The 27049-nt window shown below is 45.8% G+C and overlaps 2 protein-coding genes across 3 annotated transcripts in view; one reads left to right on the top strand and one right to left on the bottom strand.

The window, feature by feature from the left end:
* TECPR2 (tectonin beta-propeller repeat containing 2) overlaps window positions 1-12758 on the bottom strand; it is a 56431-nt gene extending 43673 nt beyond the window's left edge. The window contains exons 1-2 of the mRNA XM_066607479.1: window positions 12603-12758; window positions 6476-6758 (exon numbers count right to left, since the gene is read on the bottom strand). Coding sequence (XP_066463576.1) covers window positions 6476-6709 — 234 coding nt within the window. The 5' untranslated portion in view covers window positions 6710-6758; window positions 12603-12758. The remainder of the gene's footprint in view (window positions 1-6475; window positions 6759-12602) is intronic.
* A 38-nt stretch (window positions 12759-12796) lies between these two features.
* CINP (cyclin dependent kinase 2 interacting protein) lies at window positions 12797-22792 on the top strand. Of its 2 annotated transcripts, none has more exons than XM_066607482.1 (5): window positions 12797-12856; window positions 14554-14716; window positions 16738-16852; window positions 16937-17066; window positions 21671-22792. In XM_066607482.1, the coding sequence occupies exons 1-5, from the start codon at window positions 12850-12852 to the stop codon at window positions 21871-21873; spliced, it is 618 nt and encodes a 205-aa protein (XP_066463579.1). In that variant the 5' UTR covers window positions 12797-12849; the 3' UTR covers window positions 21874-22792. The 2 variants fall into 2 exon arrangements, with proteins under 2 accessions (XP_066463579.1, XP_066463578.1); XM_066607481.1 differs by lacking the exon at window positions 12797-12856 and adding an exon at window positions 12863-13127.
* Window positions 22793-27049: the final 4257 nt, after the last annotated feature.

Below are 27049 nucleotides of genomic sequence, written 5' to 3'. Positions count from 1 at the left end.
GTCGTACAAAATAAAAAGCGTGTTCAACTTTTTGTACACGTCGTTACGGACGCGTCAATATTCAATATGTGGGGTTTTAGTTTTTTTTCCCTTTTTTTATGCTAATATTAGAAAAAGCATAAAAAAGGGGTTTTTTTTACATTTTTTTTTACATTTTTTCTTTTACACTTTTTCCCCCCCACTATTTGAGTCCCTCTGAGGGACTTACATCACTGTGCCTATGATCGCTGTTATAAGGCATGGCAGAGCTACTGCTCTGCCATGCCTTATCGCTTGTACAGCGATTATAGGCACAGGCAATACAGGACGCCAGTGTCTGGTGTCCTGTTGCCATGGTGACAGGCCGGGCTCTCGCGATAACATCGCGAGTTCCGGCCGGAGACATACAGGGATCGCGATCCCTCTGTGAACTCTTTCCCTGCCGCGATCTACTTAGATCGCGGCAGGGAAGGGGTTAACAGCGGCGGGCGCATCTCCGATGTCCCCCCGCTGTTGGAGCGGGACGCCGGCTGTGACTGACAGCCGGCTCCCGCTGCGGGATAGCACGGGATCTTATGTGATCCCGTGCTATCTCCAGGACGTACCGGTACGTCCTTTTGCGGGAAGTACCAGGCTCCCGGGACGTAACGGTACGTCCTGGAGCGGGAAGGGGTTAAAAAGACATCAACAAACTAGAGCAATTTGACAAAAGCGCTACCAGGATGCCGAGCGGTTTACAAACCATGTCCTTTGAGGATCCGGGAAGGTTTAGCTTGCAAAAAAGAAGGCTGGGAGGAGACTTCATAGCTGTCTACAAATATCTGAAGGGCTGTCACACTGCACAAGGAAAGACTAGAAGCAATGGGATGAAACTGAAAGGGAGGAGACACAGATTAGATATTAGAAAAAAACTTTCTGACATTGAGGTTGATCAATAGTTGGAACAGGTTACCACAGGAGGTGGTGAGTTCTCCTTCACTGGAAGTGTTCAAACAGAGGCTGGACAAATATCTGTCTGGGATAATTTACTGAACTCATTGAGCAGGGAGTTGGGCCAGATGATCCTTGAGGTCTTTTCCAACAATATGATTCACACCGCTTGCATCCATCCTCCAACGGGTGGTGCCCTATACCAAAGGCCCTCCACATTCCCATGCTAATCACAATGGCAAAAAAGCATCACAAGTGCGACTGAAAATCCGACCGCATCATTTCCTGGGAGCTGCAAACAGTGCAGCACTACAACTTCTGGCACCAAGTATGTCCGAGTCATTTCGACGTTACCACATGACTGGAACTTCTGGTACACACAAAATGCTACCAATAAGGTTTCCAACAGGTAGAGAGCAAGAGAAGAGATCTCCCGCATTCCCGATGTCCGATCCATATAGCAGAAGGAGAGGCCTCAGAGGTACCACCTAGTGCTCTCCTACAACTGCCGGAAAGTGATCCCAGGGCCCAAGAGAAGCAGGACCAGGAGATGTGGCGGACAGTGTTCAGCCTGGGGGAAGAGGTGGTTTCCCAGACTTAATCAGCGGCTCATGGCTGGAGTCTTACGCCACCAGGCAACACTCTATGCCCATGGAGGGGGTGGGAGAGGCATCCTACAGTCCCATGAGGGATCTGGAGGTTATTCCATATTTAAAAAAAAAAAAAAAAAAAAAAAAAGTCCGATTGACATGAAACAGGAGCTTTAACCCCTTGAGTGGCACACCCGGAAATTTTCCAGGAGGAGCTCCACTGCCCATAGCGATAAAGCCCGGAAGATTTCCGGGCTATGTATCACTATGGGAGCTGCAGAGCACAATGCCACAAGCTGTGACAGTGTGCTCTGCCTGCACAGACCCACAGAGAACAAAGCAAGGGCTTTGAAAAACCAGCAGAAGATATTGCCGACATGTCGGCAATGTCCTGCTTTGTTTACAGGTTGCCATAGAGACCATCGGCTTGTCAGAAGCAAGCTGATGGTCTCTGTGGCAGGGAGAGCTTGGTGCTTGGCTGTCAGAGGACAGCTAGGTACCAGCTCTTAAAGCAGAGATCAGAGAAAACCTCCGATCTCTGCTGTGTTAACCCTTTACATGCTGCAGTCTATGTGACTGCAGCATGTAAAGGGCTGTCACTGCAGCATGTAAAGGGCTGTCACCATCAGACCCCCGGAATGTGATCAGGGGGTCCTGATGGGCCCCTGTGGAAGTCCCCTAAAGGGACAAAAAAAAAAAAAGTTAAAAAATTATTTTAAAAAAATTATAAAAACACTTAGTCTCCCTTTACTTTGTAAAAAATCAATAATACAAATCACACATGTGGTATCCATGCGTCGTAATGACCCAGGGAAGGAAGTTAATACATTATTTAACCCCTTCATGACATGGCCCCTTTTTTTCTTTTTTCCCCATTTCTTTTTTTCCTCCCTCCTGTTTAAAAAAATCACAACTTGTTCCGCAAAAAACAAGCCCTTATATGGCCATGTCAATGGAAAAATGAAAAAGTTATGGCTCTTGAGACGCAACTGCAAAACTAGTTGAAATTCAATGATTAGACCATTTTAAAAAACCTGCCCTGGTGGGCACGACAGGGTGGTAGGAAACCCGCCACTCAAGGGGTTAAAGAGATCCAGCGGGAGGTCCTGTTTTCTGTCCGATGTGAGGCAGGCTCTCTTATAACTGCCATGGGCATAAGGGCAATTATAGTTTTTGGCAACAATTTACTATGCCAACTCGTAACTGTTCTAGATTTCAGATTTGGAGAACAGACTGCCCCAAAATGCATGAAATGTATTAGGGGACTGCACCTCTTGACACATTTGTCTTACTTTATGCCAGGGCGATCTTTACTTAGACCGGCATGTAAGACACCCCAAAATCTTTATTTCTTAATGTTTCCTCAGTGACCAGGTGGCAAAAAGCTCATCACAGCCTCCAAAATAGCTGACTCAGGTTGCAAGGTAAGCTTAGGCTACAAGGGGACTTTGGCTGCGACACATGTATTGCCATGCTACATCACAACCTCATGAGAGATTAAGGAAACCGGGACATTTATGGACATTACTCAGGCTGAAGGGAAAGCAGATCCCACGCAGGCAGTGAGAAGTTGGGCCGGTCTACTACAGGCTTCACTGGGATTCATTCAGTGTTTACAGTCTTCGGTGGAAAATAACTAATGATCTGCCAAGAATATTCTATTACTAAGTGGATGATCTTATTAAGGAAATATATATTCTACTTCCTGCGAAGCTGCTATTGATGAAAGCTCCAATGAATGTCGGTAATGCCAAGATCTAAGTGCTTTGTTTTTAATAATGCAGTAAGTAAATGGGGTCATTAAAAGCCAAAATATTACAGAAGGGTCAGATGGGACCAGAGAGTGTTAAAGAAAATGTGAAAATATGCAGCGCTAACAATTTCCAAGTGATCCCCCTGTGTTATGTCTGTCTAATGCCTACTGAAGGCTCCATCGCAAGTACTAAACTGCATTATTGTGGGGAGTATCCCTCACAGTGCAATGTGCCCTCATTCCTTCCCCCAAACTACAAATCCCATTATCTCACATCCTGTTCCCGAGGCCACGGACATTAACTGATTGACCAATTATGGTAGACAGAGGGCGCTGTAAGGCCGATCCAGACGCAGCTGCCGAATTGTGACAAATCCACAGTAATCTGCAAGCGTTACAGGTGGATGTTCTTGAGGATTGTAGAAATCTGTGACATTTCCGTAGCAGGACGAGCACGCTCTGATTTCTGAGTGGAAGTTTTCGGTCCATTCACTTGTACTGCACTGATAGTGCTACAAATTCTACCGCATCTGGACCCGGCTTAACAGGTCTAACATTTATTACAGGCTTTAGATACTTTTTGCACCTTCAACAGTTTGAGTAAAAAAAAAAAAAAAAAGGTATCATTTTATGACCCCCTCTTATCCACATCACACTTATTAATATGCACCGCCCCCCAAAAAAATATCAGTGTACAAGTATTGCGTTACATGGACAATTTTGCTATATCATACAATTATGCATCTTACGACATTATCGGTCGATCCCTCCCCATGGTTTTTTATTTAAAGTCACCTGTATGTTTGGGGAAATCTAATTTATTTTCTTCTTCAACCTAACCACCAACATTAATGAATATATGATTGTATGACTGACACAATGGAAGCCGGCAGATCGCTGTTCTGCTGACAGCTAGGGGTTTGAGTGGTGGGATGCCCAACTATCAAACATGGAAATAAGGCCTCCTTCACACGGGCGACAAAGTCGCGCGATTTCGTAGCATTGCTACGATGCTACAAATCTCATGTATGAGATGCCCATGGTTTCCTTCACACATGAGATAAGCCCGCGACACGCGAGGTTTTGTAGCCCATGTTTCTCTATGTTCCTCTCTGTTGCATTGCATCGCACGAAACAGCGGTTTGCATGCGATGCGATTTTGACAGTAGCAGATGCTACAAAGTTGCGTGGTTTTGTAGCGCCACATGCGACTGTCGCTCTACAAAATCACGGTATTGCTGGGAGAAAAACTGCAGCGATATACAGTGCAGCAATGCGATATCGCTGCGACTTTCACGCAGCAATGCGGTGTCACCCGTGTGAAGGAAGCCTAAGCAATCTTGTTTCAAACGCTGCATAAATCAATAGAACAAGTAAATATAAGAAACTTTGCAATAACTGTTTCACGAAGAAAATACCACACCTTGTCACAGCATTCTGAAATTATCAGGGTATGGTTAAACAAAACATATGAACTGATGCAGTTTTGGGTCAATCATGTGATCTAGGAGTGTGAAAAAGAAAAACCCCGTCTGGGTATCTAATGTTGGTGACATTGCCACAGGCGGGGCTTAATAGGCCATGTCCATGACAGCCCTGGAAACCTCCACAAGGCTCCAGACTACCATGGCAATCTTTTTACAAACTGCTCCTTCCCTCTGTCTAGCCATTTAAATGCCATGGTTAGCGCTGACCACAGGATTTAAAGGGTTAATGTCTGGGTGTCCGCTGTGTTTGATAGCCGATACCCACCGCATATGGACTGGGCTCAGCTGCTGAGCTCGCTCCACACATGCTACATGCACATCTGAGGTAGAGGAACATAAGATTCCGTGAAGGGGTTAAAGGAGTATGGACCATACTAATAAGCATCTGCAGATAACGTGTAACATATTAACCCATGTGTCTGCTATACTTGTAAAAAATAGTTTTACAGAGTTAGTTTTCCCTCTCCTGTTTCATAGAGGCACGGTCCCCCATGTTCATCACATTAACGCTGTGACCGTTTGATTTGATGTTCACACAGCTAAAATCCACTTTTTGCTGCGATTCTTTGGCATGAATTTACACGCAAAATTTACCCCGTCGATGTGTAAAATCCATGTGCGGAAAATCGTCAGTAGAGATGAGCGAGCGTACTCAGTAAGGACAGATACTCGAGCGAGTACCTGCCTGCTCGCAAAGATTTGGGTGCCGGCGGCGGGCAGGGAGGAACAGGGGGGAGAGATCTCTCTCTCTCCCCCACTCCCTCCTACTCACTCCCGCATCTTTGCGGACGAGCAGGCAGGTACTCGGTAAGGACGATACTCGCTCGAGTATCTTGTCTTACCAAGTACGCTCGCTCATCTCTAGTTGTCACTTTGTCATGCAGAAACATGATTTTCTGCAACAGAATTCTGCACCAAAATCTGTAATAAAATTTTCCCCATTTTGGTGCAGATTTGCTGTGGATTTTCAGCTCTTCTGCTCCTCCCAATACTCTGAATGATAGCTCTCCCATTCCTGTCTGTAGGGAGGGGTGCGGCTGACGCGGGACTAGCAGATGTACTAACCATACCGCGCATCTGCTTAGATGGGAAAAAAATAAAAAAATTTTTCAGGACACAAATAGCAACAGCACAGTAAATTCCAGTCTCTACTTGCAAATTTGTGGGTGCATTTGCGACCCTTTTGATTTCCATCTGAAGCCCCGTGAAGCAACCCCCCACCCCCACCCCCTTTCTACAATGGGAGCCTATATCCAACTTATCATACCATGCACCCATATAGTGACATACATGGCAGGCTCTTACCATGATGTGTACACGGCAGTACTGTGGAGTCGGTAAGCCAAGCCTCAGACCCCCCAATATTTCCAGATGGACTCCTTCATATATAAGTGATAAACTTAGTGCATTGGGATGGTAACATCAGACTTTGCATTATGCTAACATAATCAAGCTGCCCCCCACATGTCACATCCTACTGAGCAAGGTTTTTGATAAATAGGGGCTTAGATGAACAGAACATGTATTTATAGGACATTTCAAAACTTTCCTAAATTCCTATGAAAGGAAATCTGCAACAAATTCTGCATTGACTTATACCATAATTATAATATTGATTGTTTTATAACCCAAAGCCAGAGTCTGTACATTTGTGACTCCCCCATAATTGGGACTGACTCCATGGCATGATCCCGTCAGTCTGGCTTTGGTTTGGATTCTCTATAGATACTACTTACTTCCAAGTTATACTTCTTCATCTGGTTGGTGTGCCGGCAGTACAGATATAACATCCCAATGCTGCTGCCAATAGCAATGTAGTCACCATTGACATCAATTGCTGTGAGATAGACGATGAGGGATCTGAAACCCTTTTGCACTTTAGCCGGGATGGCATTGAGAATGGAGTACAAGGGGCAGAACTCCTTAAACGTTACAGCGCCCGGAAGAGCAGCCATGGCTGTCTGTCTCATATGTGAAAACGTGCGGGTCGATTAATCCATCGTCACTGTAGGGGCAAACCTGGAAACAAAGAAAGGGACAGGTCAGCAATTTGCTACACTAATTAAAAACACACACACACACACACACACACACACAAAAACACACACACACACACAAAAACAAACTTAAAGGGGTGGTCTCGCGAAACCAAGTGGGGTTATACACTTCCGTATGGCCATATTAATGCACTTTGTAATGTACATTGTGCATTAAATATGAGCCATACAGAAGTTATTCACTTACCTGCTCCGTTGCTAGCGTCCTCGTCTCCATGGTTCCGTCTAAATTCGCTGGCAGCTTGCTTTTTTAGACGCGCTTGCGCAGTCCGGTCTTCTCCATTCAGCACGAGCCGCTTCAGTGTGCTCCCCGCTACAGCTCTTCTGCGCATGCGCAGACGAGCTGTCACTGCTCGGGAGCGCGCTGCAGCGGCCATTCTGTACCTTCCTCTGTTAGAGGAAGGTGCAGAAACTGGAGCTGCCCAGCGGAGAAGCCCAACCCAGCCCAGCAGGCCCGAGAAGCCTCCCAGGTAAGTGATTTGTCGGGGGGGGGGGGGGGGGGCTGCCGCTGCGCCGGGCTGTGCCGGGGGGAGCTGTCGCTGCGCCGGGGGGGGCTGCCGCTGTGATGGGGGAACTAGCGCTAGGCCGGTGGGGCTGTCGCTGCGATGGGGGGGCTGTCGCTAGGCCGGGGGGGGGCTGTCGCTAGGCCGGGGGGGGGCTGTCGCTAGGCCGGGGGGGGGCTGTCGCTAGGCCGGGGGGGGGCTGTCGCTAGGCCGGGGGGGGCTGTCGCTAGGCCGGGGGGGGGCTGTCGCTAGGCCGGGGGGGGGGGCTGTCGCTGCGATGGGGGGGCTGTCGCTAGGCCGGGGGGGGGCTGCCGCTAGGCCGGGGGGGGGCTGCCGCTAGGCCGGGGGAACTAGCGCTGGGCTCCGGAACCTAGCGCTGGGCTCCGGGGCCTTCACCTGGGCTGAGGGTCTAGCGCTGGGGAGCCGGGGGCTAGCGCCGGTTACCTGCTGCCTGGCGGTGGGCGTCTGGTCGGCGGCTGCGGGGCGTCTGGTCGGCGGCTGCGATGCGTCCGGTTGCCATGGAGACACAGCTGGCGGCGTCTCGGGAGCGCGCACGTCGGGCTGCAGCGAGCGACGGGGAAAGAGCCGGCGGCCATCTTGAGGAAACTTTTATAAGTTGCTGAAACGCTGGAACGGTAAGTACGAACCAGCTAGAAATGTCATTTACAGGGGGGCTTAGTAATGTGTACTTAATGGGGGGGGACTGGGCAAAAAAAAAATTTAACTGCTTCCTCGAGACATCTCCTTTAAAGTCTCCAAATTATGAGTTTCAAATGTCTGAGGATCACTTGTTACTTCAAAAGCAGACCACCGCTTCAGTGACCCACCCCTATAAACAAAAGTATTAACCCCTTAACGCCATAGGGCATAACTGTACGTTCTGACAGGGTGGTACTTAGCGCAACAGAATGTACACTTACAGAAGTCCTGCAATGTTTTATCATAGCGATCATAGGTGCTATGGTGCAAGTCTAAAACAGGGACACACAATGTAAAAAAAAGATCAAAACTGTGTCAAATTTTAAAAAACAAAAACTTTTTTGTGCTTTCCTCTATTAGTATAATTTTTTTTTCTTTTTTTAAATTAAAACCGCACATATTTGGTATTGTCATATCAGTAAAGACTTCCACAACAAATTAAAACACACTTTTTAACCTGCATGGCAAAAAGCGTAAAAAGAACACCTAAAAAAAACTGAGGCAAAATGCAATAAAGTGATCAAAAAGGCCGTATGTACCCCAAAATGGTACCCATAACAACTACAGCTTGTTACGCAAAAAACAAGCCAATCAATGCAGCACTCAAACCAATCACAGCCATCGCATTGGTTCATCAAGCACTTCATTGATTGGTTCTTGAGCGCTGCAGCTGAGCCAAATGAATCAAGAAAAGAAAGAAAAAAAACTCTTGCGCTCGGGTAAAGCGATCATCTTTGCATAGTCTATAGTAGCTAATTAGCTACTTAAGAGCTATTCAAGTGGAGCGGGACATTGCTGCTATCACTCGGTGAACAATACAGCTGTTCTGGATAAGCAAACAGCTGTATTGTTCTCCATGCTTACAGCTAGCGTCCCGCTGTGAACTACCCCTCCCATTGCAAACGCCAAAGTGGAGGAGGGAAGGGAGGGGGGGCGCTTAGATGGAAGCGTATATCGGCCGGGCGTGAAAACCCAACCGATATACGCTCCTGTAAATAAGCCCTAAGATTTAGATGACAGCAGAAAAAAATCCAAAACAAGTGAGCAAAAGTGATAAAGTAGCTGTGTGCAAAACTGCATCTGGCTGCCGGGTTCTACTGACCTCTTAGGTCCTTCTTGTAAAATAACGAACAGACAATAGAAAGAGGGAAACAATGTAGCGATGACCAAATATTGAACAGCGGACAATGGTTGGAACTAAACACTAATCAGGGTGGAGGGGAGAGAACCCAGTTACCAATGGTTTAGGAGACCGTTAATTACACCAGAAAATTGCCCCAATTACAAACCCGCCCCGCCCCCGGGACAACAGACAGACCCCATTATTCTCCATGTCATTTCTAAATGCTGCCCAGCTGCCTGCAACAAAGAGATTACAGAAGAGACAGACAGCGGGACAAGACATGGCGGATGAATGGCCGTTCTGTCACCAGCCGCATCACTAGTCATTTACACAACATTCTGTGGCACCAGAACTCTTTTTTTTACATTTTTTGTGTAATATTGTAGTTATTTAGGTATAAGGTCAACCCGTCTTGAGCAAGGTGAGCGACAGTGTAAAGTATGGTGGAAGAACAAAAGCAACAGAGTAGTAAAATACACATTTCTCCATCACTGAAGCCACTTATCAAATTATGTTTATTTATAAACGTCTTAAAAAAACAAAGTGTTAAACCACAAAACTCAGACCCGCTCAGTCCTGCTACATTTTCCGCTGTTTTGCTCCATCATAGGAACTGAACAGTGGGGGAAACCAGAAGGATGATGGCACACGACACGGCGCACCCGACGCACCGCAGGCTCCAGCAGACGACAGAGCGCAGCGTGCCACATCATTCTGTCCGACGCTGCATGCCCAGTCTGCGCTGCAGGCTTCAAACAGGACTAAAGGACACGGCGACTCTTGCGGACGCCGGACCCTACACTGTATCAACGCCTTGAAATAACACATATAACGCTCTTAATGCTTCTTCACATGATTTCGTGAGCAGAACATATTTGCGCGCTGAACACAGAGAGCAGAACCCATCGATTACATACAGTAGGTTTGTTCTTAGTAACGTGTTTTGTGCACACGGTAAAAAGTAGGATTTGCTCTATTTTCCTGCATTTTAATGCGTAAATAGTCATTAAATCCATGGAAATGTTGTGTCACGTACGTGTGTAAATGGGCCCTGCATGCGCAGAAAGTAAACCGCGCTGACACATGCGCAAAACAAAGTTAATAGAATGGTAGGGTTGGAAGGGACCCCCAGGGCCATCGGGTCCAACCCCCTGCTCAGTGCAGGATCACTAAATCATCCCAGACAGATATCTGTCCAGCTTCTGTTTAAACACTTCCATTGAAAGAGAACTCACCACCTCCCGTGGCAACCTGTTCCATATAGGATCATAGATGAATGATGGGGCCGCAGCTGCGCACCTATCTGGGGCCGGGGCCGCGCACCTATCTGGGGATGTGGTTGTGTTCAGGATTGGCCTGTCACATTTAGACTCCTGATGAATAGTAGTCAGCACTCCACTGCCGTTATATAAAGGGATTCTGATTTACCCCATATAAAAGGCCCCTTTCCACTTGTGAGGAAATTGCGTATTTTTCGTGCGATGCAAGAGCGAGTGACAATGCACGATTATCAAACCAATGCATTTTGATGGTTTCATTCTCATTTGCGATGTTTTCACATCTGCGTTGCTACGTGAAAGGAAAGAAAATAGCAGCATGCCCATTCTTTTCGCAGTATCGGCCATTGTTTTTAAAAGCATTCATTGTTTTAAAAGCAATGTGAGAAGATCGCTACCCCCTGCTGCGGCTAGGACAGCTGCAGCAGGGGATTCCTTGAATGTGAAACCCCTGGATGCCATCACATCTAGGGGTTTCACCTTGTTGTCCACGGGGCCGGCAGCAGCGCCAGCCCCACTGAAAAATAGTGAGAACACTGCGATCTTCTGCCTCTGCTGTGACAACGGCAGCAGGGGGATTCATTCATCCCCGCTGTAGACCACTCATCACTGAATACTGTGACAGCAGCGGCAGGGTGTTCAATGACGAGGGGACTGCCCGCGGGGATGAAGGAATCCCCTGCCTCAGCTGTCACAGCAGCGGCAGAGGAGTGTGATCTTCTCCCATTGCTTTCAATGGGGAAGTGCTGCTGCTGCTACCCAACGAAAGCAATGGGATGAAGGGAACCCCCGCTGGGATGTGAGGCTGTTTTCACATGAAAACGCCTCGCATCTAGGGGTTTTCCATGGATTGTGAGAGCGATATTGAGCCGTGAATCACAGCCAGACATAGCTCCTACCAGTGTGCCGGGAGTTCAGCTCTTCTAGGAGGATTTTCCTTCTATTTTCTTGGCTGCATTTTTCAGTAAAAAGCCCTTAAGATCTTACAGCACAACAAAGGGGTCTGATTGTTGGAAGATATCAGTCAGGAGAAGATGACCAAAACATGTCCAAGACATTACATATATCATGGGACACAGTGAAGACGTCATCAAGAAGTGAATTACATTCAGCACAACAGAGACATTACCAAGAACTGGACGTCCCTCAAAAATTGCTTAAAAGACCAGAAGAAAATTGATGCGGGAGGCTGCCAAGAGGCCGACAGCAACAGTAAAGGAGCTGCAGGAGTTCCTGACAAGTACTGGTTGTGGAGTGCATGTGACAACCATCTTCTGTATTCTTCATATGTCTGGGCTGTGGGGGAGGGGGGCAAGATGGAAGCCTTCTCTAACAAAGGCATCCAAGCCCGGCTATGCTGTGCCAAAACCTCCATCAGGTCTGCCAGAAGTATGCGGGAGCACAGGTTATGATCTGATGAGACCAAGGTTGGACTTCTTGGCCAAAACGTATGTTTATCACAAAGCCAACGCTGCGCATCACCATAAGACCCCCAAACCGCATTGAGGATGGTGGGGGCAGCGTTAGGCTTTGGGGATGTTTTTCTGCTGCTGGAACTGGGGCTTTAGTCAAGGTGGAGGGGATTATGAACAGCTACAAATAGCAGCCCATGTTGGCACAAAACCCTCAGGCCTCGGCTAAAAAGATGAAGATCGGTTTCACCAATTCAGCACAACAACCCAAAGTATACGCCCAAAATAATGGCTTCATCAGAAGTAGTTTTGGAATGGCCCAGCCAGAGCCCAGACCTGAATCCCATTGAAGATCTGTGGGTGACCTGCAGAGGGCGCTACACATGTGATACCCTCGCAATCTGATTTGGAGCACTTTTGCAGAGTGGGCATAGATAGCATGGCACATCTTGGTTTGGCAGATAGAAGCCGACCCAAAACACTGAATGCTGCCATAAGTCTAAGTGTACATCAAAAAGTATTAGTTTAGGGTGTGCAGATTCATACAAACGTGTTATTTTAGTTTTTTCTTCGTGGGATTCTTGAACATACAGCCCCTGTTACTATGGGGGGGCAGACCTGTTACCTCCGCCGCAGCACTGATGCCCCGTACACGTCCGGCCCAGTGGGGACACTCAGCATGCCGGGGACAAGTGGGACCTTCCCACGGGACGCTGCTACACCTGTAAGGCCAAGGGCATACATACGGGACCGGCCGCCCCCACACACACACCCTGCTCCCTAAGTACCTACCTGAGGACAGCTGGCTGGTCGGCCCCCTGTGACCGGCTCCTCCCGGGCTCTCCAGCCCGCACCATACCCCGGGGCTCCGCCGAGCCTGACGCAGCGAAAATGCGGCCCCCAGCAGACAACCAAAACATCGAAGCTGGCCGACCAATCAGAAGCCTCTCCTCGTGACGTCACGCCACTTCCGCCTTTGAAGCGGAAACAGGAAGTGAGTGCGTCTGTGGAGGATCACGTGCTCCGAAATGCCCAAAATATGGAGAGTGAGTGATTGCAAGTCTCGCTGGGACTTGTAGTAGGCTCACAGGAGAAGTCACTCAAACAATGTCTTTACCGGAATAGACGGAGGGCTTGGAAGTGCACGCTGGGTGTTGTAGTTCTCCTGAGTGCCCAGTGATGTTATGACTTGTCATCTGATATCCTGTAGTTTTTTTTCCCAACATGCGGAGCAGTTCCTTGTAGCAACCAGACGGGGCGCTGCTTCCATCCCCTTTTTGGTTGTCATTCTGGAGAAACAATGCAGCGGGGAGAAAAGTAAAATCGCATTACTTTCCAATTTTTCCATAGGCTTCTGCCAGGCCTCGTTCACACGGCCGTATGCAGGGAGCGCCACGGGTGGCGCACAGCGTCTTACCGGTCTGTGATGCCGGCTCTGCTGCAGAGACCTGTATGGCGGCGCCTGTACTAGGCACGACCACATATCTCACGCACACGGGCTTGCGTAGTGTGACTTTTTTTTCACTGTTTCATAGCGATGTTGTGTATGAGTCGCGGCCCATATACAATGTATTACGTAAGGAGAGCGTTGCACACGCTGCCCGTACAAACGTACAGGGCTCACTGTAGGCGGAGAAACGGCATGCTGCCATCTTTTTCTCACCCGTATAGACCTGCAGTGTCTCTACACTCGTGCATGGATCAGTGAAGGTCCATTTACTTTCATTGACTCCATTCACCGTGTGTCGCATGCCCGGGCATCGCAGGGTAATACACGCGGAAATCACGGTTGTGTGAATGAGCCCTAATGCAGTATTTTCTAGATGCAGTATTCTCTGCCTGATCTTGTGTGTATAGGAAGCATATGGAACCCTATAATCAGCCTGTTCATAGTGAACAATCTAAACCCGGAAGAAGCCGGCTGCAGTTATGCGCCATTCATTGTGCCTATGACCGTTAAGCTAATCGCAGGCTTCTGTGGTCGCGGCAGTACCACCACTGAAGCATGCAATTGTGCATGTGACCACAGTCCGCTTCTTCGGGGTTCGCAGCGGCAGGGATTGGGCTCCAGTAATGAAGGTAGTTAGGTCCAATGTCCACGGGCGGATTTGATTTGCAGAATCCACGTGTGAGATCCGCAGATCAAGCCGCCCATAGGAAAGCGTTGGGTGTCCGCACTTCATTAACACCTGTGGATTTGTTTTTATATGTGATTTGCGGATGCCATGCACAAATAATAAATCACAGCATGCTCCATTTTACCGCGGATCAAGAGCAGATGTGCTCAATTCGTCTCTATGGTTGCTTATGATCCACAAATACGTTTGCGGATTTGAAGGTTAAAATCAATTACAGAGGTGGAGAAAAGCCTGGGAGGTGGGGTTGCAGATTTTCCACGCAGATGATCCGCAGTGCATCCGCGTGGATAAAAACCACAATCTGTGATTCTCCGCAAGCAATAAAGCAGTTTTTGGTTACACATGAGTCATGGTAAAATTACGGGATTATCCCAACATGGACGTAATGTTTCCTACAGGAAGCCAGGTCACCAGCTACCTTACAACCTCTGTAAAAAAAAACAAATGTTGCTTTACAGCGGCAGGATGAATTGTATACCGTTATTAGACGGCATATGGCTTAGTTTTGATTGAGATTCTTCATAGGAAATGCAGTAGATAGGAACGTGAGCGAATCATGTAACTATTATCATTTATAGTTTTTCACTTTTTCTTTTTATATTTAGGTAAAATCACTGTTACCCCTAAAAAAGCGGCATTGACGGGCAGTGCAAGGAAGATCAAAGACAATGCTGCAGACTGGCACAACCTGATGCTGAAATGGGAGAAGACAAATGAGACGGCATTCAGTGCTGCAAGCAGGATTGTCAACCTTAAAATAAGTGTTCAGTACGTTTTGTGTGTGGGTGCATTATGGGGTTCTACTACAAATACATATATCACTGAGCCGATAATGAATCACTCATTGCCATGGGTTCGACTGCTGCTGATATTTTCTGTGTTTTGTAGGTGATTACAAGAACTACTTAAAGGGAGTCTCCGAAATATGGGCCCCACGGCAGAAAATAATAAACCAGCTTATACTCACCTCTCCTGGTTCCTTGTTGGCAGCTCTGGGTCTTTCCTGTGATGTAGTGTTTGCAGGCTGCAGCAGCCAATCACTGAGCCAAGTGCTCAATTGCTGAGCTCCATGATTGGCTGCTGCAGCCTGTAATATCCTTACACAGGATACTGCAGCCTGCAAGCACTACATCACAGGAAAGACCCGGAGCTGCCGATGGGGGACTTGCCAGGAGCCCGGAGATGGGAATATTAGCTCGTTGATTATTTTCTCCCATAAGGGGTCCGGTTTTTAACATTAAAAATATCTTGGACATCCCCTTTAAAGGGAACGTGTCATCAGTTTAGACCTGCACGTAAACTGTTGTCACTGCTATAAAGGGGCTAAGGAGACTTTTATGAATATATCCTTGTTCGGTCATACAAAAAGAAAGATCCACGGCACAGAAAGTTGATTGCAATTAATATACAATATTTTACTGAGTAGATAAAGCCATCCAGGCATTAATGTGGTAAATTATTAGGCATAAGGGTAGTACAGCCACAGGGTTAGTATTAAATGTATCAGTCCTATCAGATCTTCCTCGGCGATAAGTCTGAGCCTGGCATAATGGGATCTAGAGAGCCATCCAAGAGTACATTCCAGGCTCTCCAGATTCCATTATACCAGCAGCGGACTAATTACTGAGGAAGGTCTAATAAGACTGAAACATCGATAATAACCCAGCGGCTCTGCTAACATCATGTCTACTGATTTGCCATATTGACTCTTTGATGGATTTGTCAACTCAATGACAGACTGTTGCCAGGAACTGGGACTAGAACCCTGATCTTCCCTGCTGTGTTTTACAGCTCTGACCATCATGGTGACAGGTGAGTAAATGTCTTTTTAGGCCTCATGCCTGCGGGCACGACTGAAATCCGCTGCGTGCCCGTGGACATGAGGCCTTAGTCTTTCAGCCTTGGATTTCAGATCTGAGATCCAACATTGTTACAACTGAAATACTAATTGCAATCAATTTCGAACGCCGTTGATCTGTCTTTTCTTATACTCCGTGGATGCAGCAAGTCCTCTACAAGCATGTTTGCCATCTGTTCTCCAGCATACTGTACAAAAAGCACTCTGACCAACATCTGCTTTACATGCAAATTATTTGCCTGCTGAAGAAGTGCCCAGTAAACAGTTAGTGATGAATTCCCATGTGGCACAGGTGTTCCAAGTGCGTTATCTAAGGTATAGCAGAATTGGATATATTCAGAAAAGCATCCTTAGCACTTGTACCTTAGTGATAACGCAGAATGTCCTAGCCTTGCCATCAGACTACAGAAGCTAAGATGCAGTTCAAAACAGATTGATCACTAATGGTGGCAGCGGCATACAGCTGGAATATTCACATGTGTGAGAGCATTGGACTCCTGCTCTGCACTAAAGAATCAGCAGGCTAACATCTATGAGGGTGCATTCACATAAACAAGTTCCTGGCATTGCGAGACGCACAAAACAAGCATTGAAATAGACCCAATTGTTTTCAATGCTGCAAGATAAAAAATCACAACATGTTCTATTTTTCTGCGAGTTTGTAGAATCTTAGCCATTGTTTTCAATGGGTGAGAAAAATCACATTGCACTTGCAAGTGCGATTTTCATGCACGTGAAAATCGCATGTGCAGTAATGCGATTTTTCTCTCAAATTACAACGTACTTACAGGGAATTGCAATTTTACAAACGTGATATCGGTCCAAGGTATTGCGCTCGCCGCTGTGAATGCATCCTGAAACACATGAACATATCTAATTGTAGTATTCCCCTTAAAGTGCAATTCACGAACTGAGTAACTCTTTTTCCTAGATCATATGAGAAGATGTTAATAGATGACACGGTGACTGCCCATGAGAATACAGGCAAGGATAAGGAAGAACTGGAGGGCCTATGCTTACAGTTACTGGAACTGTTGGAGAAAATGGTTGGACACTTCCCACAATTCTTTTTTATCATTTAGTTTTGCAGCCTGTGATTTATGTTTATTTGTTCTTTTTATCCCATAAAGCAACAAATCCAACTGAAAATGGAGAAGCTGACCTCTACCTTTAAAGGCGTATGCGATCTTGAAGCTTATCAGTGCAGTGGTGAAAATCCCAGGCCGATACTTTTCCATACGTGGCCTACAACACTATTTTGTGAGTATTTGGGGTTTATACCATTGTGGCCTTAAATATCTTTGGCCCTCTTTTCAATGCCTGTTGTTGCTGGGAAGTAATAAGTTAAAGGAATTCTGTCACCAGTTCCATAAAGTTTGACTCAAAGCTGAGCTCTGAGTCAACAGAGGTGGGCAGTGCAGCCCAGCTCCGAGTCCAACTTTATGAACCTGTTGACTGAATCCCTTTATATGGGTTTTCTGAAATTTTGCTTTAGCTAATCGGCCTCTATACTTACATGACTATCTATCATGGGAACACCTGTTTAATAAGTCGCAACATATTGCTAAAATATGATATCCCTTACTGATCAGCAGGGGTCCGACTGCTGCAACTCCTGTGATCCTCAGGATAAAGGAACTGCAGTGACACTTAAGTGCTGCTGTTCCTTCACAGTATTTCTCTACACAGTAAGTCTAGCTTCACACGGGTGAGCGCAATATAGGACAATGAATCGCCCTATATCGCGCTCCCCACCATGTGAAATCCCCAGGGATGTGAGGCGTTTTAATGGCAAAACTGCCTCACATCACTTCAAGGATGAAGGGAACCTCTGCCGTGGCTATCACAGCTGTGGCAGAGGATAGTGGAGTTTCTCCCATTGCTTTTAATGTGGCCGGTGCTACTGCCGCCAGCCCCATTAAAAACAATGGGGCTGCGATGTTAGATCTCGCAGCTAGATAGAACATTGTGCAATTTGCTTCCTGCATTACAGTGCCATGTAGGAAAACATCGCTCATGTGTATGAACCCATTCAAATGAATGGGGTTCATATTTGTGCATCTCTAAACGCACAAATCTTGCACGATTTTCTCGCCCGTGTAAAGCCGGCCTGATGCTAATGACCACCCTGAAGGGAATTGCAATAAAGTCTCATCCACTTAGATCTTGGTTTGTAGTTGACCTCACCAATCTTAATGTTATGGCATATTCATTGCAGCTATACAATATATAGACACACAATATGCCAAAAATTCTGTTCCGAGACTTTATTGGTGAGTACAAAATCCTCTTCTCTCATACATATCGCTGTGGGGCACAGGAAACCATGGGAAGTCCTATAGCAGATCCTGGGGTGGGGGAAAAAAGAGAAGAAAGAAAATGGTCTATAAGGATGACTGAGACACTCTGGCCAGAGGCACTTTTTAATGAAGGTCATTCTGTTCTGATTAGAAAGTTTGTGTGCCTTTTAGAATGCGGAAAAGGTTAGATGAAAGACCAGATGGCGACCCTGGACTCCTGACTGCATCCTGGTCAGTGGGCCACCACCTGGGAGGAATATACTGTAACATTGGAATGGGGGATCCCATGTGTTTGTACAGGATGGCTTGCATATAAGCAATCAGATCTAACAGGAGTGCGCCTGATATATGTGAAAGCCTGCGGAGCGTGCAGGTTGTGGATAGACAGATTCTAAGGATGATTGGAATGGGAGGAGGGCAACACACCTTTTTAGGTGAAATGTTGAAATGATATACAGAAGCCCTGGAGGCCTATAAAGGAGGAAGCGCTTGTGAAACCATTGGAAAGAGTACATACAGGACTTGGATACTGGGTAGGGACCATGGCTTTTTGCAGTGAGCCTAACTGTAGACCACTGGAAGCCCTGAGGAGCGTGGTAGCCTCAGAAAGTAGGGACACGATAGAGAGTGATGGCATCTATTTAGACCCCGGATGGGTAGGAAGCTGGTAGAGGATGCTTTTAGTGTTTGGTTTTTGAACACACTTGGTCTGGTGCTTTCCTTCATTGAAAATGATTGGTAAAGTGTTTGGATATTTGAAGAGCAAAATGAGACCTCCTTGTAGAAGGTATCTACTTCTACAGTCTTGATTGTGAGAGTATCCCAGGTAGCAGTATCATACGGAGCCCTGGAGCATTTGTGGGACCTGCCACACTTTAAGTTGTCTATTGGCTGCTTGGACTCACTCTGGTAGGTGAATTTCAAGCCAGTAAAGGCTTGGTACACAGGAAAGGACTCCAAAGCCAAACTATGGATGAAGAAACCTGCTTAGCTCTGCAACAGGGCATAACAGCCACACAGTGAATTCTCTCCTGGATGCTTAGACTCACATGGATAGAAGAACAAGGAGACAAGGGTGGCTAGGTAAACGGGGAAGCACCCCATAACTGTAACCGTGGATTGGGGATCCTGGTAATCTCTGCAACCAGCAGTCAGGAAGAGGACCCAACTATAGGTGGAACATTGCAACCTTATGCGAACGGGGGGGCTCTGGGCAATGTGAGAGTTTAGCTTGGGGAAGAAAAGTAAGTAGATTTTCCAGCATGTCTACCATTTTTGAAAAGTGTTCTAGAAGTAAATCAGCAGCAGACTCTGAGGATGTAATCTTGCCCGAGATAGAGCATTCAGCTGGAGAGGAGATGAAGATAAAGATAGAGCCCCAGCGTGAGAGGTGGTCGTACCTATGGGGTATGCTGGAATTTGACATTGAGGGATGGGTGCTGTGCTGGTGGACTTGCAGGAACAACCTTGTTGTGGCCTTTCTTACAGTTGCTTGGGCTCCCCATTGGGGATATCCAAAGGAGCAGAGGTGACTGGATGAGTGGTTAGACATCTCATAACAGTCCCCATGAATTTGGGAACTTCTGGTGAGTTCTGCAACCGACTGTGACAGGCAGAGGACCCAATAGGAAGGAGCACTGGTACCATGGGTGGGGTGGTGATCAGGTGCAGGAAGAGCAAGTGGACTTGGCCTAGCCAATCAGAATTTTACATCTGCAAATTATGTAGACAAATTTTTTGATGGGTGGGACAAGCTCTGTTGAGATAGTGCCAGGAAACAGGTAGGGCCTATCAGGATTTCTTTCAGATACGTCCTTCTCCAGAGTTGGAAAGGAGAAGAGAAAAGGGACCTTTTGAGTCCTCTTTGTAGCCTAATAGGCCAGGGAGAAAGTGGCCTCAAGAATGGGCCAAAAGAACAGACTAGACTAGTTAATCTTCCAGGTGGCAGGTACTGAGGCAATAGACTAGGTAGCAAAGACGGGAACTCAGATGCTCCTTGAGCGGCAGATGCTGGCATCAGGGAGCAGTAAGATGGAAGCCGTTGACAGAGCATAGAAGAGGGGGGATCCTGGGATAGGGGAGGCTGGGGCCTGCTAGTTGTAAAGGAAACAATCCCGTAGGGAGGAGAAAGAGAAAGGTGAGAGGGGTTCTTAGAAAGAATGGGCTAAGTGGAAAGAGCATATACAGGAAAGGCGCCCTTCCTGATCTTTCAGGGGCTAGACTTCGTTGGCTCAATGCGACACATCTTCGTAGAGTGACTTACACGCACTTCCTCCAAATTTGCAGGTAAACTGGGCAACCGGAATACGCCTGTTCCTGAATGTAGTCTGTCCTTTGGGGGGGGCAGTGTGACTTCCTCAGCACTGTCCTCTCCTCTCGCGCTGGGGTGGGGCAGAAACGCTCATCCTTCGTTTCCCCACTCCTAGAAGGAAAGAAGAGCTAACTAAACTGATGGCAAGTAATATAGGAAGAAAGCAGATCTGTGTCTGCCTCCTACTGAAACTAAAACCTTTTTTTCCACAGTGCGATAAAGCTGCTAACAGCCGTCCCAACAATAATCACTCCTGTGCTTTTACACAGAAGTTTTGATCACTCATTGAATGGAGGTGAAGCGGGCCGGAGATTGTTCTAGCCACCCGCCTCCATTCACAGTAAGCAGGCAGTCGTTCATAGATGATCAACTGCCTGTTAACACAGACAGATGCAGCTGCAGCCCAACAAGTTTATGGTCTGCATGAAACGGCTGATGAGCAATTAATCACTGATCGTTCTTTCACTGCATGCATTTACAGTGCACAGCTTTCATGCAAATTCCTTGCATGTGTACAAACGGCTTAAGGCCCATTTACACTGAAAGATGATCGCTAAAACGACAGTTTGAGTGACAGTTTTGAGTGATCATCTTTGCATAACTCTTAAGTAGCTAATTAGCTACTTATAGAGTTAAATGCAGACAGAGCGGGACACCGCTGATAACTACGAGAACAGCAGCTGTTTTGTATATGCAAACAGCTGCTTTGTTCTCTGAGTTTTCAGCTGGTATCCTGCTGAGAAGTCTCAGCGGGATACCAGCTGAAAAAATGCTAGCAGCTCTACCCGCTGAGAAAATCAGCGTGCGGCGCTGATAAGTCATCGGTGATTTCTAGCTTGCTAAAAATCAGCGATGATCGAATAGTGCACGATGACAGCGCGTTTAGACACAATGATTATCGCTAAAAGATGGCTTTTGAGCGATAATCGATGTGTCTAAATGGGCCTTTAAGCTAAAGTGGAAAAGCTCAGTGCTGGTTGGCTCAGTGTTACACGTTCTATTGGCAGTAGCCTAGACCAATAGTTTCCTGTATGATCAGTATCTTTACATACCACTAGGGGGAGCTTACAAAAGCCAACTGTATTACTAAGTTCAGTGGGGGCTGTCTAAATGTGATATGTGGTATCATTTTGTGTACCTGCTCATAGCTTTGTCAGTACAGTCTTTGCTACGTGTAATGTCTAGCTGCTAATACTGTTACACAACTTTGTAATTTGCTGAATAACAACTTCCACTGGTTTGTCTTTTTGCAGACGAGACCTCCTTAAAGATGTCAGAAATGTATAAAAAAGAAATCTCCCTGAAGGCGATGATTGTTGGAGAAATAGCACACACCTCAGACCAGGACTTGTTAATGGTCTATCTGTCCTGCTGGTTGTATCAGCCCTACGTTGATAACAGTATTAAGGTTTTATTAGAGAGCATGCTGCTGGAGACTGGGCACCGGCCCATGTGAGGCTGTATTCATGCAGCAACCTTCTCCACCGCTGGCTTTACAGTCCTTCCACATTAAAGCCAACGGGTAACAAAACAAAAGTATGCTATTACTACAAATGTCATCTAAATTTTGCAGATCTACTTGATTAAAATGATACCATTTAAATATGTATAGCTCCTAAGCAGACCTAGGTTTCTAAATCCACGTAAACTTAATGTGCATTCTGATGCGACAGTCATGTGTTTTAACCCCTTAAGGACATGGCCCTTTTTTTCCCCCATTTTCGTTTTTTCAAGTGCTTTTTGAATGAAGATCCTCTCATGCCCAGTGATATAGAGATATTGATAAACTGTCCCCCGACTATCCATAGCAACTTGAATGCTGGGAAAGATGAATTCAATGTTTTAATCTTCCCTTCTCTCATGTCTGAAAGGCCTCTGATTTGCATTGCGCTTCAGGAAGTCTCTTGATCATGATGGTAATAAAATTAACTAGTAACAGGTAGATGTTAATTGACCCCCCAGTCAGTGAGGCTTAACGCCTCGAGTTCTCAACTCCCTGTCAATAAGTCAGATTAATGGAAAATCTCTTAATAAAGATAATTGGTTGTGTAAAGGTCCTATCCCGATAGGAGTTATATTTTTGAACCTGAATAAAACGCATCTACACATGTTGCGACATGAACTCAGTATTGCCTCAAAATGGCGTATTCGCGTACCTGGTTATAATTTACGTGTCATGCTTGATTTTGATAGGGATCGGAATCTTGGGCTGGACATCCCAAATCTGGTGTATATATTTTTTAAATTCTTGTTTAATTTTAAAAAACTGCCTTGTTATACCCTCATACTCCCATGTAACAACCCTTTTGTATATACTTTGTGTATATTTGCACTGATATTCTTTTTCTAGAATAAATTTGCAATTTATTAGTTAAGCTTTGTCAGTTTTAAAACGAACCATAAACTCTGAAGATTGTGTTCATAATTCTTAGTCTGGGTCCCAGCTTCCCTTAACAGCTGGTGGTGGCAGCAGCGTGTGTGTGTGTGAGCACCATTGTAGCATGCTGGAGTGCGTTAGGCCGGATTCAGGGGGTGATTTGTGCTTTCGGTCTGCATGTGGCAGGACCCCTTGAAAGCTGGTTACAAATCCACCTGCAGTCTGGTGACTCCACACTTGCAATCTTGCTAGAGTGATCGATCGAGGCTGTGCTTTGACACATGGTCATAGTAGCGAGACGCTCAGAACAGTTGATCTGTGATAGAGGCGGGATCTGTCGAGTCTCCCCTCTCCGATTCATGACATGTTCCACCAACATTTGTCTTTTATCCTAGATTCCATTCATTTTATTCTATATAAGTATTTTATTTACAAACCAGGGGCACAGCCATAGGTACCAAAGTCGCACTGAGCTATGCCAATCTTTTTATGGGTGCCTTTGAAGAGAATTTTAAAGATCATAGGATATTTTTCCACAAGAGATAGATTGATGATATTTTGCTTATCTGGGATGGAAGTATGACCAGTTTGAAGAATTTTGTTGAGCAACTAAACAATATATAATTTATGGGGCCTCAAATTCACTGGAACCTCTGATTCAAAGCACTTTTTTTTTTTTGTTTTGTTTTTTTTAGATCTGGAACTTTTTATTGCAGATAATTCTATACTAAGACCCACTTTAAATCTGTGGATTCCAACAGCTATCTGGATTTTTCTAGTTGCCATGACAAAAATAGGAGGTGAACATCCCTTATGGCCAATTTAAATGTATGCGAAGGAATTGTTCCTCTATCCACACAGATGGAGAACAGGCCAAGATTCTTAAATCAGATTTTAAAGAAAAGGGCTGTCCTTTGGAACTCATCCAGTCCTCATATAATAAGGTTCTCGATAAAGAGCACCGCACTGCCTTCAGTAAAAATCCAAAAAAGAACAGTTTTTCTTGTAAGACTCTCATTACTATGTTTCAATTCATGCCGTACAGATTTAAAATAAAAACAAACAAACATTGGAGCCTACTTAGAGGGGATCCCTTTCTCTGTAATAAAATTTCAGAGAAACCCCCAGTGGTCTTCCGTTGAACAAAAAATTTGAAAAATATCTTTGCTCCCTCCTTCCTGCACGCACCACATCCTCCACTTCCAAGAATACAGTAGTAGGGTTCATTATGAGGTTCTTTGAATGGGCCTAAAAAGTGTTTATGCTGTTCTAGCATACAGCACGGACGAAAGGAAGTCTCCACAGACTTGGAAAAATATCCAGTCCCTTTAAAACCATTTTTAAATTACGGCTCTACTTATGTAACTTATCTTATCAAATGTCTGTGTAGTCCCAAGTATGTTGGCTGTACAACCAATGCCTTGAGAACCAGAACAAACAAACATCACGCCAACATTCTAAGTGGTTATTCCAAACACAGTGTGTCCAAGCACTATTCGCAATTTCACGATAAAGATCCTAGTTGATTGAGCGTAACACTCCTGGGAAAGATAATACAGGTTGTTTTTCACATTTAAAAACTAAGGAAATGTTCTGAATATTCCACCTAAACACGGTGATCCTCAATGGTCTAAACAGGGTCCTAGGAAAAAAAATGTAAAGATTTTGTACGGTATGACATTTTTATATCTAGTTAGGTTTCGCTATCCTATTTTAAATAAATGAACATTTTTATTTGGGGCCCTCTTTTTATACATGCTACTGTTTACAGGTTTCTGTAATTCCTCCCTTCGAAATATCGTATGTCTTTTAATATGACACCTTCGTTAAGTTTGTTCAATCAAGCGTATCATTTTATATTTGGTTTTATGTTTGAATGAGAATTTCTGCTTCTCATATAATTATTTAACAGAGATGAGCGAGCACCCAAATGCTCGGGTCCTTGTTATTCGAGTCGAGCTTTTCGTAAAATTCAAGAGCTCTATTCGAGTAACGAACCCCATTGACTACAATGGGAGACTCGAGCATTTTTGTATGTGACCCGCTGGTTGCTGAGCTTTTTTTTTTTCTTCTCTCTCTCCACAGACCCACAAACTAGCGTTGACGTGCGCAGCGGGGACGGGCCAAAACGGGGGGCGGGGGTCGAACACTGTGTGATGCTCACTCGAGTAGCGAGCACAGAGTATGCGAATACTCGAATGAGCAGCAGGCTCGGCAGAGTACGTTCGCTCAACTCTATTTAACACTTCCTACCAATATGTATAGCCTTTATCATTTTTGTATTTGTTCTTTATGATCTCTTTCACCAGTTGCATCAACGCATTGATGACGTTGCAGTTCCTTCTCTGCCGTCCATCGTGACGGGGTGCGCTTTCACTCACCTATGCATGTGCACTAGCTTGGCAGGGGCGTTGCCCAATGAGGATGTGTAGTCTCCCTCTCCCGCCCGCTTCCCCGTGCCTCAGCTGTCAGTAGAACACCCGTATAGGTACCTTGTGGAGCACCAAAGCTCTTGCCTTCCTTGATGATCTCTTCTCTCCCTTTTTTCTTGTAATTGGTGGTCCAGAATTCCTTATTTACCCTGCTCTAAAAGTATGCCTGTCAGGTTTGAAGAAGGTGTAATATCCAACGCGGTTTCTTGGAAGTCTTGTTTGTTTTCTACTCATTAAACCCATCCATTTCTAAATCATCTGGTTTCTACCATTTGAGGGGGGTTCCTTTCCATCATCAGATCGCCCCTGCATCACCTTCTTGTACTATCCTCCGAGCGTGGGTCTTCTCTCACATATTACACTACTGGTCCTGTGTTCGGCTACTTTTACACACAGCAGAAAAAAATATGCAATAAAATTTGCACCTTATTTTGTTGCGGATTTAACTCATTACACGGAAATAAATGAATGAACTCCGGCGTGTGTAGGGCGCGATATGGATGTGAACGTCCAGTGGATTTTTTTCCATAGTTATTTGAATAGGGTCCAATACCTCTATTCCCTAACATACTGTACATAGTTGTGGAACTAGGACACGATGGAAGGGAGGAAAGCTGCTTTAACACAACTGCTACTGCCTGCAAGTTCACCGAGAGGCAGATGAAGTTGGGCAATAGCACATGACTAGAGGTTGGTTGTAGTCTGTAACAATGGAGACCTACCTGTAGGTTTGTGTAGCACAGCAGACTTAACCCCTTAAGGACCAGGGTGTTTTGGTCTAAAAAGGACCTTTTTTTTTTTTTAGGGATTGTACCCATGGAGTAAATCTTACGCTTTTGTTGTCCTTCAGGTACTAACATTATTTTTGCTGCAATTTTTTTCCCGTTACATAGAGAGCTATTTATTTTTTAACTGAATTTAAAGGGGTTGTCCCGCGCCGAAACAGGTTTTTTTTTTTTCAATAGCCCCCCCCGTTCGGCGTGAGACAAACCCGATGCAGGGATTAAAAAAAACAACAAAACAGATAAGTACTTACCTGAATCCCCGCGGTCCGGCGTCTTCATACTTACCCTGGGAAGATGGCCGCCGGGATCTTCACCCTCGGTGGACCGCAGGGCTTCTGTGCGGTCCATTGCCGATTCCAGCCTCCTGATTGGCTGGAATCGGCACACGTGACGGGGCGGAGCCACGAGGAGCCGCTCTCCGGCACGAGCGGCCCCATTCAGCAAAGGAGAAGACCGGACTGCGCAAGCTCGTCTAATCGGGCGATTAGACGCTGAAGATTAGACGGCACCATGGAGACGAGGACGCTAGCAACGGAGCAGGTAAGTGAATAACTTCTGTATGGCTCATAATTAATGCACAATGTACATTACAAAGTGCATTAATATGGCCATACGGAAGTGTATAACCCCACTTTGTTTCGCGGGACAACCCCTTTAAGGAAGGAAGGGAGGGGGTATTTAAAAATAGAATATTTGCACTAAAATTACACTAATTGTTTCCTCATTTCGACGTTTTTATATATAAAAATGTGTAGCCTCAGATTACAGGGCACACATGGTGACTGTTTAGGTTGGCATTGGGTCATTTTCTTTAGTATATATTTAACCTGCAACATCTATGTCCTCGTTGATGTCATAGAAGACCTCTTAGGAGGGGTGGGGGGTTACTTTACACTTTTTTAAAATATTAATTCAGATACTTTCACTGTAGTTGGGGGTATCCATAGGAGCACCTGTTACAGGGGAAACACATTACCCTGTAATAGCAATATTCACTGCCAAGACCCTGCAACAGGCACCTAGTGGTCATTTGTTCGC

The sequence above is a fragment of the Eleutherodactylus coqui genome, chromosome 6 (assembly GCF_035609145.1).
Source record: "Eleutherodactylus coqui strain aEleCoq1 chromosome 6, aEleCoq1.hap1, whole genome shotgun sequence".
Taxonomy (NCBI): domain Eukaryota; kingdom Metazoa; phylum Chordata; class Amphibia; order Anura; family Eleutherodactylidae; genus Eleutherodactylus; species Eleutherodactylus coqui.
This window is presented reverse-complemented; position numbering and strand designations above follow the sequence as displayed.

What these genes read in the sequence shown, in the direction of transcription:
- CINP (XM_066607481.1), top strand. Translation starts at nt 12,995, where the DNA reads ATGACTTGTCATCTGATATCCTGTAGTTTTTTTTCCCAACATGCGGAG. An exon ending in AACCTTAAAATAAGTGTTCA is followed by an intron (nt 14,717 to 16,737) that starts GTACGTTTTGTG and finishes TCTTTTTCCTAG; the next exon opens with ATCATATGAGAAGATGTTAA. An exon ending in GTGGCCTACAACACTATTTT is followed by an intron (nt 17,067 to 21,670) that starts GTGAGTATTTGG and finishes GTCTTTTTGCAG; the next exon opens with ACGAGACCTCCTTAAAGATG.